Source organism: Nanorana parkeri, unplaced genomic scaffold (assembly GCF_000935625.1).
Source record: "Nanorana parkeri isolate BGI_ZX_2015 unplaced genomic scaffold, ASM93562v1 scaffold2123, whole genome shotgun sequence".
In the NCBI taxonomy this organism is placed as follows: domain Eukaryota; kingdom Metazoa; phylum Chordata; class Amphibia; order Anura; family Dicroglossidae; genus Nanorana; species Nanorana parkeri.
In genome coordinates, this window is record NW_017308391.1 from 132,093 (window position 1) to 145,421 (window position 13,329).

The following is a 13,329-nucleotide window of genomic DNA, read 5'->3' on the forward strand; positions in this document are numbered from 1 at the left end:
TGTCGGCGAGGATGCGGCGTGTCGAGATTAATTACCAGTTTTTCCTCTAATGGGGAAGCCGCCCGCGCTGCGTTCTTTCCATAATCAATAGGCAGAATGTTTCCGCTCCGTCACCCGCCGTGCCGGGACATTGTCGCTGTGACATTGCTTTATCGTGTAAGATGCACACGGAGCGTCCACAGGGGCCCAACCGCAGGTCTGCGAGGACCGCTATAGGCGCCATCGGCTGATGGTCAATCATGTGGGTGGCAAATCTCTGGAGTCAGGGCGCCGGGGGCGTCGCCACATTTACCACCGGTGCCCATTTCATTCAAGTGGAAACGCCGGCAGATAGAAAGGAGCCGCCATTGCTGACATGTCTGTAATGGTCCAGCTCCAAGCTGTCACCCCCATCCTTCATTCACTACCAAGTGAGGCGCTGTAATGAATGAAGGATGGGGATGACAGGTTGGTGCTGGACCCTTACACACGTCAGCCCATCATTCCCGGAGTGTTGGGCCCGGAGTACAGTCTGGATTATACATTCCGTACATTTCTTGTTGTCTGTGAGATCCGGGTGCCCCCAATACTGACCGATAGGAGCTCTGTGCTGTTCTGGGATCAGCCAGGGCACCGGAGATTTCCCGTTAAAGAGAACCTGTCATATGGACGGTCCTGCTTGTTTGACTGTCCCTTCTTGGCTTCAGTACCTGAAACAAGCATGCAGCCAGTGAAAGAAGAGCTTATGAGCTGCTTATGGGCGAGTTCCTCAAAGTGCTAAAGCCAGAGGATCAGCGTGACAGCCGGCCATGCAGCATTTTCAGGTGGATGTTGTCATTCTGGATGGCAGCGGAGATGTGTTCATAGATGGGGCTGGGCGGGCCTGTTAAATGTCCTGAGTGCTTTCCTATGGGGGACTTCACATCCCGTCAATCGATCGGGATGGAGAGTTAATTGAATGTGATCTCATCATCTCTATGGATTTATTACCCGGGTCGCAGTCAATGCCGATTCCACTTCCGGAGACATTGTAACACGACATGTCCCCCCCCCCTCGGGTGATGTGTGATGATAGGCAGGACTGCGGAATCACCCGCTTCATACATATTACCCTTCCCCTTCCATCATCATTGCACAGGCTCTTGATGTATCTTTCCTGCTTCCCTTGCTTTCTCTATGAGTCTACGTGTGGGCAACGACTACACTGTTACCGCAAGAGCCCGTCCGGGCGTATTGAATTTCCTGCCAGATCGGATTTGTGGAGAACGAATGGTTGTTAATGACCCGTTCCGGACGACGAGGCTGCGAATTCCCGCTGTGACCGGTGTGCTGGAATTCCGCCTCGGTAACCACATGAATCCCGGGGCCGCGTCGCTGGCAGCGTGCTCGTCATAGCAGGAAATTATAATGCGCGGCTTTGCATGCGGCCCTCGCTGTTGTGTTGTATTGTACGGCATGCAACAAGCAGGGTAGCTGGATGCAGTAGCCATGGCAACCTTCCATGGCAACCAAGCATCACGTGCCTGACCAGCATCCCCCCCCCACAGCCCACTTCACGTGCTGTCAGCATCTAATTTTAGGTTCCCTGCGTCCCGTGATAATCTGGCGGAGGACGTGACAAACACGCAGAGTACCCGGTGTAGAATGTTCTGTGATATCCCATCATCCCCTGCGCCGTCACCGAGATCAGGATGGGACATCGATTCCGACACTTCCAACCGTGAGTGGTGCTGCAATTTCCCAATATATATATTCACTGCTCATCTGATTTTTTTTTTTTTTCTTCTTCTAAACCCCAAAAATATTTTTATTCTATTGGGGGGACTCGGATGTGGGTCATAGAGATGACTATTAAAGGACAACTAAAGCCAAGGACAAAAATGTAATATAGAACTGCAGCCTACTAAAAAAAATTTCCACCCCACTGGGGTCTCAGTCCCCACCCCCCACTCTCAGGGTCTTTGGGTTGTAGAATTTGGTGGTCGGTGAGTCTCCGGTGGGACGTCCCCGGCGCTCCAATCCTTCCGATGATATATAAGTTTGTATCGTGTCCAATGTGGACGAGTTCTGTGATATCCGCACGTTGAGTCCCTTCAGTGACCGAGTTCTGTGATATCCGAACGTTGAGTCCGTTCAGTGACCGAGTTCTGTGATATCCGCACGTTGAGTCCGTTCAGTGACCGAGTTCTGTGATATCTGCACGTTGAGTCCCTTCAGTGACCGAGTTCTGTGATATCTGCACGTTGAGTCCCTTCAGTGACCGAGTTCTATGATATCCGCACGTTGAGTCCCTTCAGTGACCGAGTTCTGTGATATCCGCACGTTGAGTCCCTTCAGTGACCGAGTTCTGTGATATCCGCACGTTGAGTCCCTTCAGTGACCGAGTTCTGTGATATCCGCACGTTGAGTCCCTTCAGTGACCGAGTTCTGTGATATCCGCACGTTGAGTCCCTTCCATGACCGAGTTCTGTGATATCCGCACGTTGAGTCCGTTCAGTGACCGAGCTCTTTTCTGCCTCCACAGAACACGTACACCAATGCAGACAAGTTACTGGAGGCGGCCGAGCAGCTGGCCCAGACCGGGGAGTGTGACCCGGAGGAGATCTACAAGGCGGCCCGGCACCTGGAGGTCCGGATCCAGGACTTTGTCCGCAGGGTGGAGCAGAGGAAACTCTTACTGGACATGTCCGTCTCCTTCCACAGCCACACCAAGGAGGTAGGTGCCGCCACAGACTCGTCCAATGTTCCCTCCACCATCACCCGCTGCCATTTTGGGCGCTTCATATACGAGGCAGATCCCGAGATCTCAGCCGGGATTCCTGATGTATAAAGTGCAGCTGCTTCTGATTGGCTGTCAGCTCAATGAGATGCATTCTGGCTGCTGAGGGTTTGTACTTTGTCTGAATGCATCAGGACATCGCAGCCAGGGTCGGTGCTAGACTATATTGCGCCCTAGGCAAGATCAGCTACTTGCACCCCCCTGCCCCCCACCTGTGGCACAACCCCCAATCACCCCCGTGCAGCTCCATTCTCTTGCTGGCTACCTTCCGCAGGTGACAGGTGGATGTCGGGAGCAATAGCCCGACCGCTATTGGCTATTTTAATTTGAAATAGCCAATAGCAGACTGGCTATTGAAACCCCCCCCACTGAGCAAAGGAGCGGACCTGAGAGAGTAAGTTGTCTCTTAGTATCGCTCCTCTGCTCAGTGGGCGGGTGCAATAGCTAGCCTACTATTGTCTTTTGCAATTTTAAATAGAGAGCTGGGGGGGTGAGTGGACCTGTATTAGATGTGGAGGCCGCGTTAGTTTTCTATTTCAACAGAAGAACAGTTTTTGCAAGTACAGAAAATACCTGCTGATCCTGCCAGAATTCCTGTGTCCTCGTCACTTCCTGTGCACAGAACTGAAATCTTAATGTTATTCCCGGCTATCTCCTGTGATTGGCAAAGCCCCTTCCCGCTATGTCATAAGAATGAGGAGAAGGGGAGGTGTTCTGTAGCTCGAATCAGAAGAGCAAGTCTGGGGTAATGCCGCTGCTCCTCCGTAGATGCAGGATAGTGAGTGAGCGTTGTCACCCTGAGACAGGAAGCGTGTTACTGGCAGGATCATAGGATGTAAATGAAGGAAAAAAGAAAACAAATGCAGCCGCCACATCTAGGGACTGGAAGGTATAGGGGGTGCAGCCAATACATCTAAGGACTGGAAGCTGCGCTATATTACATTTTTGTTCTGGGGTTTGGATTCTCTCTCACATATTGTCAGATACAAAGTTACAGATGAAGATCCTCTGGAGACATTTTGCTCATCCAGTTTGTTTTCCTGAAGCCGAACGTCCGTTATGGGAGATCTCTCCTGTGAGGTGCAGATACGGGTGGCTCTCGGAGCTCGGACACATTAGACGGCGTGATAACGGCTAATGTGCGATGTGTCGGCTGATTGAAGCCCTCCGCACACACACAGGATGAAGGGAAATCTCAGGACACATATCAGTTCAGCTTCTGATAAAACTTGAATTCTGAGGAGACTAGGGCTGCAACAACTAATCGACATAATCGATTATAATCGATTATTGAAAAAGTTGTCAACTTTTTCAATAATCGATTAATCGGCTTCCGATCAGTTGGTCCCATTCACGACTCCACACACGCTGCGCGCCGCACCTCCTCCCCACCTCACTCGCCGCTGCCAGACCCGCCAGCATCCACGCTCTTCACGCCGCACCTCCTCCCCGTCTCACACTCACCGCCCACCCACATCCACGATCGGCAAAGGGACGCGGGGAGATGTAGTAAGGAGGAGCAGGTGTGGGGGGATGACAGCCGCCAATAGACAGGTCCGATCTCAGAAGCAAGTTGCTGGAAGACTGCTCAGGTAAGCCTGCACTCCCCCCCACATGGTGCTCTATAATGTATTGCTGGGATAGTGGGATTTGTATTCCTCGATAGCTGATGGTACATTGTGCTGTATATTATACATGGGAATACACATCCCAGCAATACATTGTACACTGTATGTATAATGTATTGCTGGCATTTGTTGTATTCCTAAATAGCTGGTGATATTCTGCACTGCGCTGTATAGAGGACTACAAATCCCAGCAACAGTACATTATACAGCGCAATGCAGAATCCCGCCAGCTATAATGTACTATTGCTGGGATTTGTTGTAGTCCTCTATAGCTGGTGATATTCTGCATTGCGCTGTATAATGTACTATTGCTGGGATTTGTAGTCCTCTATAGCCGATGCCATTCATTGCTGTATAATTTTACACTTTCCATTTCACTATATTGCACACCACACTATTTTTTTTCTTTTTTACTGCCACCGCTCCAAGCTTGCTCCTGTGATGGACTCCAATCTCAATACAAACTAGTAGTCCATCACTGGAGCCATTTTTTAAAATGTATTTTATTGTTTATCCGATTAACCGATTAATCGAACTTAATAATCGGCTAACTAATCGATTTTGAAAATAATCGTTAGCTGCAGCTCTAGAGGAGACGACAATCATGAGGTCTTCCTCCACGCCTCCATGTTTACTCTTCGAGAGTCTTCTGAAGATTCCAATTAAACTGCGTCCGATGATTCCAGACACACGGGAAGACGTGTGCCCTCCAGCAACGCCGGGACCGATACCTGGCCATCACAGTAACAAGGGATAAGAAGGGGACCTCGCCGGGTTTGGGTGGAGGGAGGTTGAGTGAACCAGCATGGAGTCTGTGAGCCCCAAACTTTACCCTGAACCCTATGAAAGTCTATAAGAGCCGGATCTTGTTATTTGTTCTGGTGCTTTTCATGGAAAATAGGCAAGCCATTGCTGAATGAAGGGCATGGCGTGCCGGGCACTGCCAAAAGATATGTCCAGTGGGGGAGGGTGTTTTCATGTGGCTTCTATTGAAAATACACCAATCATTTCATTATCATGCGTGGGGATTCCTTAAAGGAAAACCATGGGGTCAGGGCTTTTCCCCATAGTTCTCCTTAGTGTAACGGGAGGACACAAACTAGCGTCCTCCCGTCACCCTAGGCTCAGTATATAGGGAGCTGCAGCTCGCAGTATACTGAGACGCCGCAGCCGAGACGGATCCCGACAATTATGTCTGGGATCCGCCCGGCTGCGTGACTGACAGCTGGCTCTGCCTATCTAGATGCAGAGCCAGCTGTACCCGCCCCCCTCCCCCGTCCGTTCCGCCAGTCAGCACTGGAGGATCGGAGCGGGGAGGGGGGAATCCAGCCCCTCCCATGTCATGGCAGAGAGCCGTGACAGGATGGAGAGGTGAGCGAACGCCGGTATGTGTTCCCTCACCTCCCGATCTACTGAGCCGACCTGTGACAGTCTCATTGTCACAGGTCGGCTAGAACTACGAGGTGAGTGACAAGCCCCTCCCCCCTCATAGTTCTCCTTTAAGTCATAAGTCAGGGGGAATCCCTGCAGGGAGCCGTGAGTGACAGTCACCGTTCTCTGCCGGTACAGGATCGAGAAGTGAGCGAACGCTGGTATGTGTTCGCTCACCTCCCGATCTACTGAGCCGACCTGTGACAGTCTCATTGTCACAGGTCGGCTCAGATTATGAGTGAAAATCACCTCCCCTCATAATTCTCCTTTAAAGCTGCATGTGTGGTTACAGAACAGTACAATGTACAAAGTGGTTGTGGAAACACAGATCCTGGGTGACATCATAATCGGTCAATGACATCATTCGGAATTCCAGGCGTGGTGTTTACCGCAGCTCCCAGGATCTCTCATTCACTGGGCACAAGGTTGTCATTATTGATAATGAATAACATGGACACTGTGATTGGATGACACATTTCATGACCATATTTGGTCAATGACATCATCTAGGATCCCCCGCGCTGTGTTTACATTGCAGTATGTCAGGAATTCTGGATCATTGCTTTGGTGGGTCCATGAACTGTCAACAGGTTGGGTGCTCCTTGTACCCACATCCAGCCCGAACCCCCAAATCTCATCTGTAACTGTAACAGAATAAATAAGATTTTCCGGTGATTAGTATATAAAAGTTATTCAGATGCAGAATATTTAGTGTAACTTTCCATCAGATACAATCATGGCAACTACAGGAAGCCAATCTCATCCTCCTCAGAACAATCTCTGCTTGATATCGATCACCTCAGACAGCGAGGAGTACCCCTAATTATCGCCCTCCATAGCGGACGCCCAGCACCCCAGACATGCTCAGATCGGGAGTGTAACCTTTGACCTCCTCCTGTGTTCTTACCCCCCTCCCGTCATTCCCCATGGCGTGTTCAGCTATTCAGAGAACAGGGACACGGAACGAGTAGGATCTCTCAGATATTTATATAACGTTCCTCGCTCCGGGACACTCTGACCCTTTTCTGATATCGTCCCATTAATCTGCCTAATTTTAGTTCGCCAACTTAAACTGTGAACTGAATATTTTTACACAGAGGGCTAATTGGGGCATTAATACTTCATTTAATGAGTTTTCAGGCTGGAGGATGTATGGAGGTCATTGGACTGTGTGCGCTGAGACACGGAAATTCAGACAGATTAGAAATGTTACAGAAGGACAAAACTTTATTTATTTCTCAGTCTCTCTCCTCTCCATCTTTCCCTCTCTTCTCTCCCCCCCTCCCTCTCTCTCTTCCCTCTCTCTCTCTATCCCTCTCTCGCCCCTCTCTTTTCTCCCCCCTCTCTCTTTTCTCCCCCCTCTCTCTTTTCTCCCCCCTCTCTCTTTTCTCCCCCCTCTCTCTTTTCTCCCCCCTCTCTCTTTTCTCCCCCCTCTCTCTTTTCTCCCCCCTCTCTCTTTTCTCCCCCCTCTCTCTTTTCTCCCCCCTCTCTCTTTTCTCCCCCCTCTCTCTTTTCTCCCCCCTCTCTCTTTTCTCCCCCCTCTCTCTTTTCTCCCCCCTCTCTCTTTTCTCCCCCCTCTCTCTTTTCTCCCCCCTCTCTCTTTTCTCCCCCCTCTCTCTTTTCTCCCCCCTCTCTCTTTTCTCCCCCCTCTCTCTTTTCTCCCCCCTCTCTCTTTTCTCCCCCCTCTCTCTTTTCTCCCCCCTCTCTCTTTTCTCCCCCCTCTCTCTTTTCTCCCCCCTCTCTCTTTTCTCCCCCCTCTCTCTTTTCTCCCCCCTCTCTCTTTTCTCCCCCCTCTCTCTTTTCTCCCCCCTCTCTCTTTTCTCCCCCCTCTCTCTTTTCTCCCCCCTCTCTCTTTTCTCCCCCCTCTCTCTTTTCTCCCCCCTCTCTCTTTTCTCCCCCCTCTCTCTTTTCTCCCCCCTCTCTCTTTTCTCCCCCCTCTCTCTTTTCTCCCCCCTCTCTCTTTTCTCCCCCCTCTCTCTTTTCTCCCCCCTCTCTCTTTTCTCCCCCCTCTCTCTTTTCTCCCCCCTCTCTCTTTTCTCCCCCCTCTCTCTTTTCTCCCCCCTCTCTCTTTTCTCCCCCCTCTCTCTTTTCTCCCCCCTCTCTCTTTTCTCCCCCCTCTCTCTTTTCTCCCCCCTCTCTCTTTTCTCCCCCCTCTCTCTTTTCTCCCCCCTCTCTCTTTTCTCCCCCCTCTCTCTTTTCTCCCCCCTCTCTCTTTTCTCCCCCCTCTCTCTTTTCTCCCCCCTCTCTCTTTTCTCCCCCCTCTCTCTTTTCTCCCCCCTCTCTCTTTTCTCCCCCCTCTCTCTTTTCTCCCCCCTCTCTCTTTTCTCCCCCCTCTCTCTTTTCTCCCCCCTCTCTCTTTTCTCCCCCCTCTCTCTTTTCTCCCCCCTCTCTCTTTTCTCCCCCCTCTCTCTTTTCTCCCCCCTCTCTCTTTTCTCCCCCCTCTCTCTTTTCTCCCCCCTCTCTCTTTTCTCCCCCCTCTCTCTTTTCTCCCCCCTCTCTCTTTTCTCCCCCCTCTCTCTTTTCTCCCCCCTCTCTCTTTTCTCCCCCCTCTCTCTTTTCTCCCCCCTCTCTCTTTTCTCCCCCCTCTCTCTTTTCTCCCCCCTCTCTCTTTTCTCCCCCCTCTCTCTTTTCTCCCCCCTCTCTCTTTTCTCCCCCCTCTCTCTTTTCTCCCCCCTCTCTCTTTTCTCCCCCCTCTCTCTTTTCTCCCCCCTCTCTCTTTTCTCCCCCCTCTCTCTTTTCTCCCCCCTCTCTCTTTTCTCCCCCCTCTCTCTTTTCTCCCCCCTCTCTCTTTTCTCCCCCCTCTCTCTTTTCTCCCCCCTCTCTCTTTTCTCCCCCCTCTCTCTTTTCTCCCCCCTCTCTCTTTTCTCCCCCCTCTCTCTTTTCTCCCCCCTCTCTCTTTTCTCCCCCCTCTCTCTTTTCTCCCCCCTCTCTCTTTTCTCCCCCCTCTCTCTTTTCTCCCCCCTCTCTCTTTTCTCCCCCCTCTCTCTTTTCTCCCCCCTCTCTCTTTTCTCCCCCCTCTCTCTTTTCTCCCCCCTCTCTCTTTTCTCCCCCCTCTCTCTTTTCTCCCCCCTCTCTCTTTTCTCCCCCCTCTCTCTTTTCTCCCCCCTCTCTCTTTTCTCCCCCCTCTCTCTTTTCTCCCCCCTCTCTCTTTTCTCCCCCCTCTCTCTTTTCTCCCCCCTCTCTCTTTTCTCCCCCCTCTCTCTTTTCTCCCCCCTCTCTCTTTTCTCCCCCCTCTCTCTTTTCTCCCCCCTCTCTCTTTTCTCCCCCCTCTCTCTTTTCTCCCCCCTCTCTCTTTTCTCCCCCCTCTCTCTTTTCTCCCCCCTCTCTCTTTTCTCCCCCCTCTCTCTTTTCTCCCCCCTCTCTCTTTTCTCCCCCCTCTCTCTTTTCTCCCCCCTCTCTCTTTTCTCCCCCCCTCTCTCTCTTCTCTCACCCCCTCTCTTTCTCCTGATTTTTTTCCTCACCTCTGTACCATCTCCCCTGTTCTCTCCTCTCTGCTCCTCCTTTATGGTTGTTGTATACGCCTGCCTGTGTTGCATTATGTGCGATGGCTCTCTGTGTGTCTCCCCAGCTGTGGACGTGGATGGAGGATCTTCAGAAGGAGCTCCTGGAAGACGTCTGCGCGGACTCGGTGGACGCCGTTCAGGAGCTCATCAAACAATTCCAGCAGCAGCAGACGGCCACACTGGACGGGACCCTCAACGTCATAAAGGAGGGCGAGGATCTCATCCAGCAACTCAGGTGAGGCCGCGCACCACGGAGAACATGGAAATAGATGGGAGTGAATGTTCAGCCTTGTGTGGCCTGCGCACATGGATCGTAAGCTCTTCTGCTCACCTTTTCCAGGGACTCCGCGCTGTCCAGTAATAAAGCTCCGCACAACAGCTCCATCAGCCACATCGAGTCGGTTCTGCAGCAGCTGGATGAGGCCCAAGTTCAGATGGAGGAACTCTTCCACGAGAGGAAGATCAAGCTGGACATCTTCCTGCAGCTTCGGATATTCGAGCAGTACACAATAGAGGTGAGCGTGTACCCCGACTCTGTCTATGGGACCCCCAACTATGTGCAAACAACCAGCAACTCGCACTGCTCGAAATTCCCTGAATTCGGCATGGTTCCCACCTGGGCGTTTTACAGTGCGTAGGAACGAGCTGCAAAACGGCCTACGCCCAAAGATGTACAGGAGCTTCTTTGGGGAGTATTTTCCACGCGTATCCATTGGGATACAGCCAGGTAGCCCTCAGAAATGTGCGTTTGTCGCGCGGTTTTTTTACCGCGAAATGCTGTAAAAACGCACGGCACGAAACACATATTCGATATGCCTAGGTGTGAACCCAGCCAAAAATCTCAATGTGTACGGACGCAAATCTTCGGATTTATACTGTGTCTGATGTAGGTCATATAGTTCCATTGACCTGCGTACACTGACCCCCCCATCCCTTCCCCGTGTGCACCTTCTGAATGACATTAGCTGTCACTGGTGAACAGAGCTCATTAAAAGCCTTGGCTGATTTATAGCCGCCGCCATGTTGGCGAGCACGGCGATAACCCGTCCGCTTCCACAGTTGATTATGTTCCTCGTCCTAGAAAGATGTTTTCTTTTGTCTCCAGGCCGGAGACTCCACATTGATCCTCCAAATGACTAATAAACCTCCATCCGCACCCCATACATGAAGGTTTATGCTCAGTTACTCCCCCGGGGGGGCCCCGCTGGATGACAAGCCCGTTAGTTTAATGGGCCCTATTAAAGAGGCAGCGTCTTGAAGGCGGCCGTGTTTAATTGCTGTAATTACAAGTCGTGACATTTTGTATTATAATTTTTTTTTTCATTTCCTTTTGGGGATTTTGTTTTGCTAACGTTCATTTTGGATAATTAAATCCGACGCTTTCCTTTTCATAAACTAAGTTTTATGTGAAGACGTGATAGGATTTTATGAATGGAGAGGAGCGCCTGTGATTTTCTGAAGAGCAGAGCCGATCTGTCCTCTTCATTTAAAGGAGAACTATGGGGTCAGTCACCCTAAGCTCAGTATATAGGGAGCTGCAGCTCGCGGTATACTGAGACGCCGCAGCCGGGACGGATCCCGACATTACTGTCTGGATCCGCCCAGCTGCGTGATTGACAGCTGGCTCTGCCTATCTAGAGGCAGAGCCAGCTGTACCCGCCCCCTCCCCTCAGCACTGGAGGATTGGAGCGTGGAGGGGGGAATCCCTGCAGCGAGCTGTGAGTGACGGTCACGGCTCTCTGCATGGATAGGTCGAGAAGTGAGCGAGCGCCGGTATGTGTTCTCTCACTTCCCGATCTACTGAGCCGACCTGTGACAGTCTCATTGTCACAGGTCGGCTCAGATTATGAGGCTGAGTGATTTTCACTCACCTCATAGTTCTCCTTTAATGAGATCGGATCCGCTGTGCGGCTCTACAACCTGCAGGAAGGTGGCGCTAGGGAGCGGAGGGCCGGTGTTGGTGGTCAGTGGCTGTTGGGACAGCTCTTCGCTCTGGGTGCCAAAATTGTGCAGTTGTCATTAGAACATAATTAGAAGGGAAATCTTCCAATGGGGAAACCAGTTTTGGTGTCAGCAGTCTAAAAGGGGATTTCTCATCACTTCCTGTTGTGTCTCAAAGAGAAAATAAAAGCCTTTTAACCCTTTCCGTCCTTATCCAAAACCAAAAATGTATGTTTTGGTTGTACCATTCACTTTTAACACTTGACTCTATCCCCCTATCCCTTGATCCAACCCTTCCAATATTTTTGCCTCTCAGACTGACCCGATATTTGCCCAATTATTGTATCAGAGGCAATTCGTAACTTTGTATCATTTTAGATGAACTCAGAAATCTGTACCAGGAAGTCAGGATTCCGGCTAGAACTGTGTACATCGTCTCTCCAACCTGCAGCCAGATGTGCGAGCAGGTGCAGCTCAGCGGTGATGACTGCAATCCCGCTGGGGCTCCGATGTACATGGCAGACAGGTCCACACAACAGAAGGCGATGATGAGGAATCCTCCATTTATACAGCACGGGAAGTCTGTGTCACCCGAAACACCCAACAGATTAATCTGCAACACAGAGAGAGAGGAGACGCAACATATTGTCATACAGCGAGATATATGGGCTGATCCCCGCGTACTATACATCGCATTATATCCACAATGGCATCCCCTGCACCCGTCCGCTGCTTCTCACCCCTCAACTGCTCTACAGCCCTTCCTTCCGCATTCCCATACTCCTCCGCAGCTCCTCAGCCCTCTGCTTCACAACTGCATTCCCTGCACCCCTCTGCTGCTGTGCACCCATCCCCCTCACAACTGCATCCACTGCACCTTTCCGCTGCTTCTCCCCTCAACTGCTCTACAGCCCTTCCTTCCACATCCGCATTCCCATACTCCTCCGCAGCTCCTCAGCCATCTGCTTCACAACTGAATCCCCTGCACCCCTACACTGCTCTGCACCCATCCCATGACAACTGCATCCCCTGCACCCCTACACTGCTCTGCACCCATCCCCCTGACAACTGCATCCCCTGCACCCCTACACTGCTCTGCACTCATCCCTCTCAACTGCATCCCCTGCACCCCTACACTGCTCTGCACACATCCCCCTGACAACTGCATCCCCTGCACCCCTACTGTCAGGGTACCCTGCACAGGCGTTCTCACACCACATGCAGGTACCCACGCAGGATGACCAAATTAATATGCCCACACAGGATAGGGTTATATGCACAGTTTATTGGTTCCACATCAACAAAACTACAAACCCAACAAAGAGGGGTAACAGGCCTGCAGATGTACAGCAGGCCTCGGGATACCAGAAGAGTGTTCAGGTACAAGCCGAGTCGTCAACAGGAGGGCAGCGCGGGACAGGAACTGGATTCAACTGAGAGTGGTCGGGTAACAAGCCGGGTCGGTGACAGGTTTTCAGATAGGTTCAGGCAGCAAGGTTCAGCAACACAGTTTATTTGCTACACAACAACAAAACTACAAACCCCCTCAACTCCCCACAGGATTAGCAGTGATGTAATAAACCCACCGTTGGGACAAACACACACCTACAGCCAGGGGGAAGCAACAAGGAGGGGTAACAGGCCTGCAGATATATGGCAGGCTTCAGGAGAAAAGAAGAGTGGTCAGGTACAAGCCGGGTCGTTAACAGGAGGGCAGCAGCACGGTACAGGAACAGGATACAAGAGAGTGGTCGGGTAGCAAGCCGGGTCGGTGACAGGTCTGCAGATAGGAAGCAGGGTTTCAGGAAGCAGGGTTCAGGTTTATGGGGATCAGTCAAGTGCAGGCGACGCAAATACTGAGCCAGCTTCCTGACTGCAGGGAGGGCCTAAATACCCTCCCAGGAAGCACCAGGTGATGGGATGATCCGTCACAGCTGGGGCACACCCGCAGGTGAGTACTGGAGCTGCAGGTTCCTTACAGTCCCTGGCTGCTGAACACCCGCAGGCGAGCACAGGAACTGCAGGACCCGGCTCCAGCGCCACCTGGGGGTGCTCTGGATCTTGACAC

At 51.6% G+C, this 13,329-nt stretch overlaps 1 protein-coding gene across 1 annotated transcript in view; it reads left to right on the forward strand.

The window, feature by feature from the left end:
- Positions 1-13,329, forward strand: part of LOC108800761 (kalirin-like) — a 168,658-nt gene that overhangs the window by 109,075 nt on the left and 46,254 nt on the right. The window contains exons 14-16 of the mRNA XM_018572755.1: positions 2,504-2,695; positions 9,386-9,555; positions 9,661-9,835. Of these exons, the coding sequence (XP_018428257.1) occupies positions 2,504-2,695; positions 9,386-9,555; positions 9,661-9,835 (537 nt within the window). The remainder of the gene's footprint in view (positions 1-2,503; positions 2,696-9,385; positions 9,556-9,660; positions 9,836-13,329) is intronic.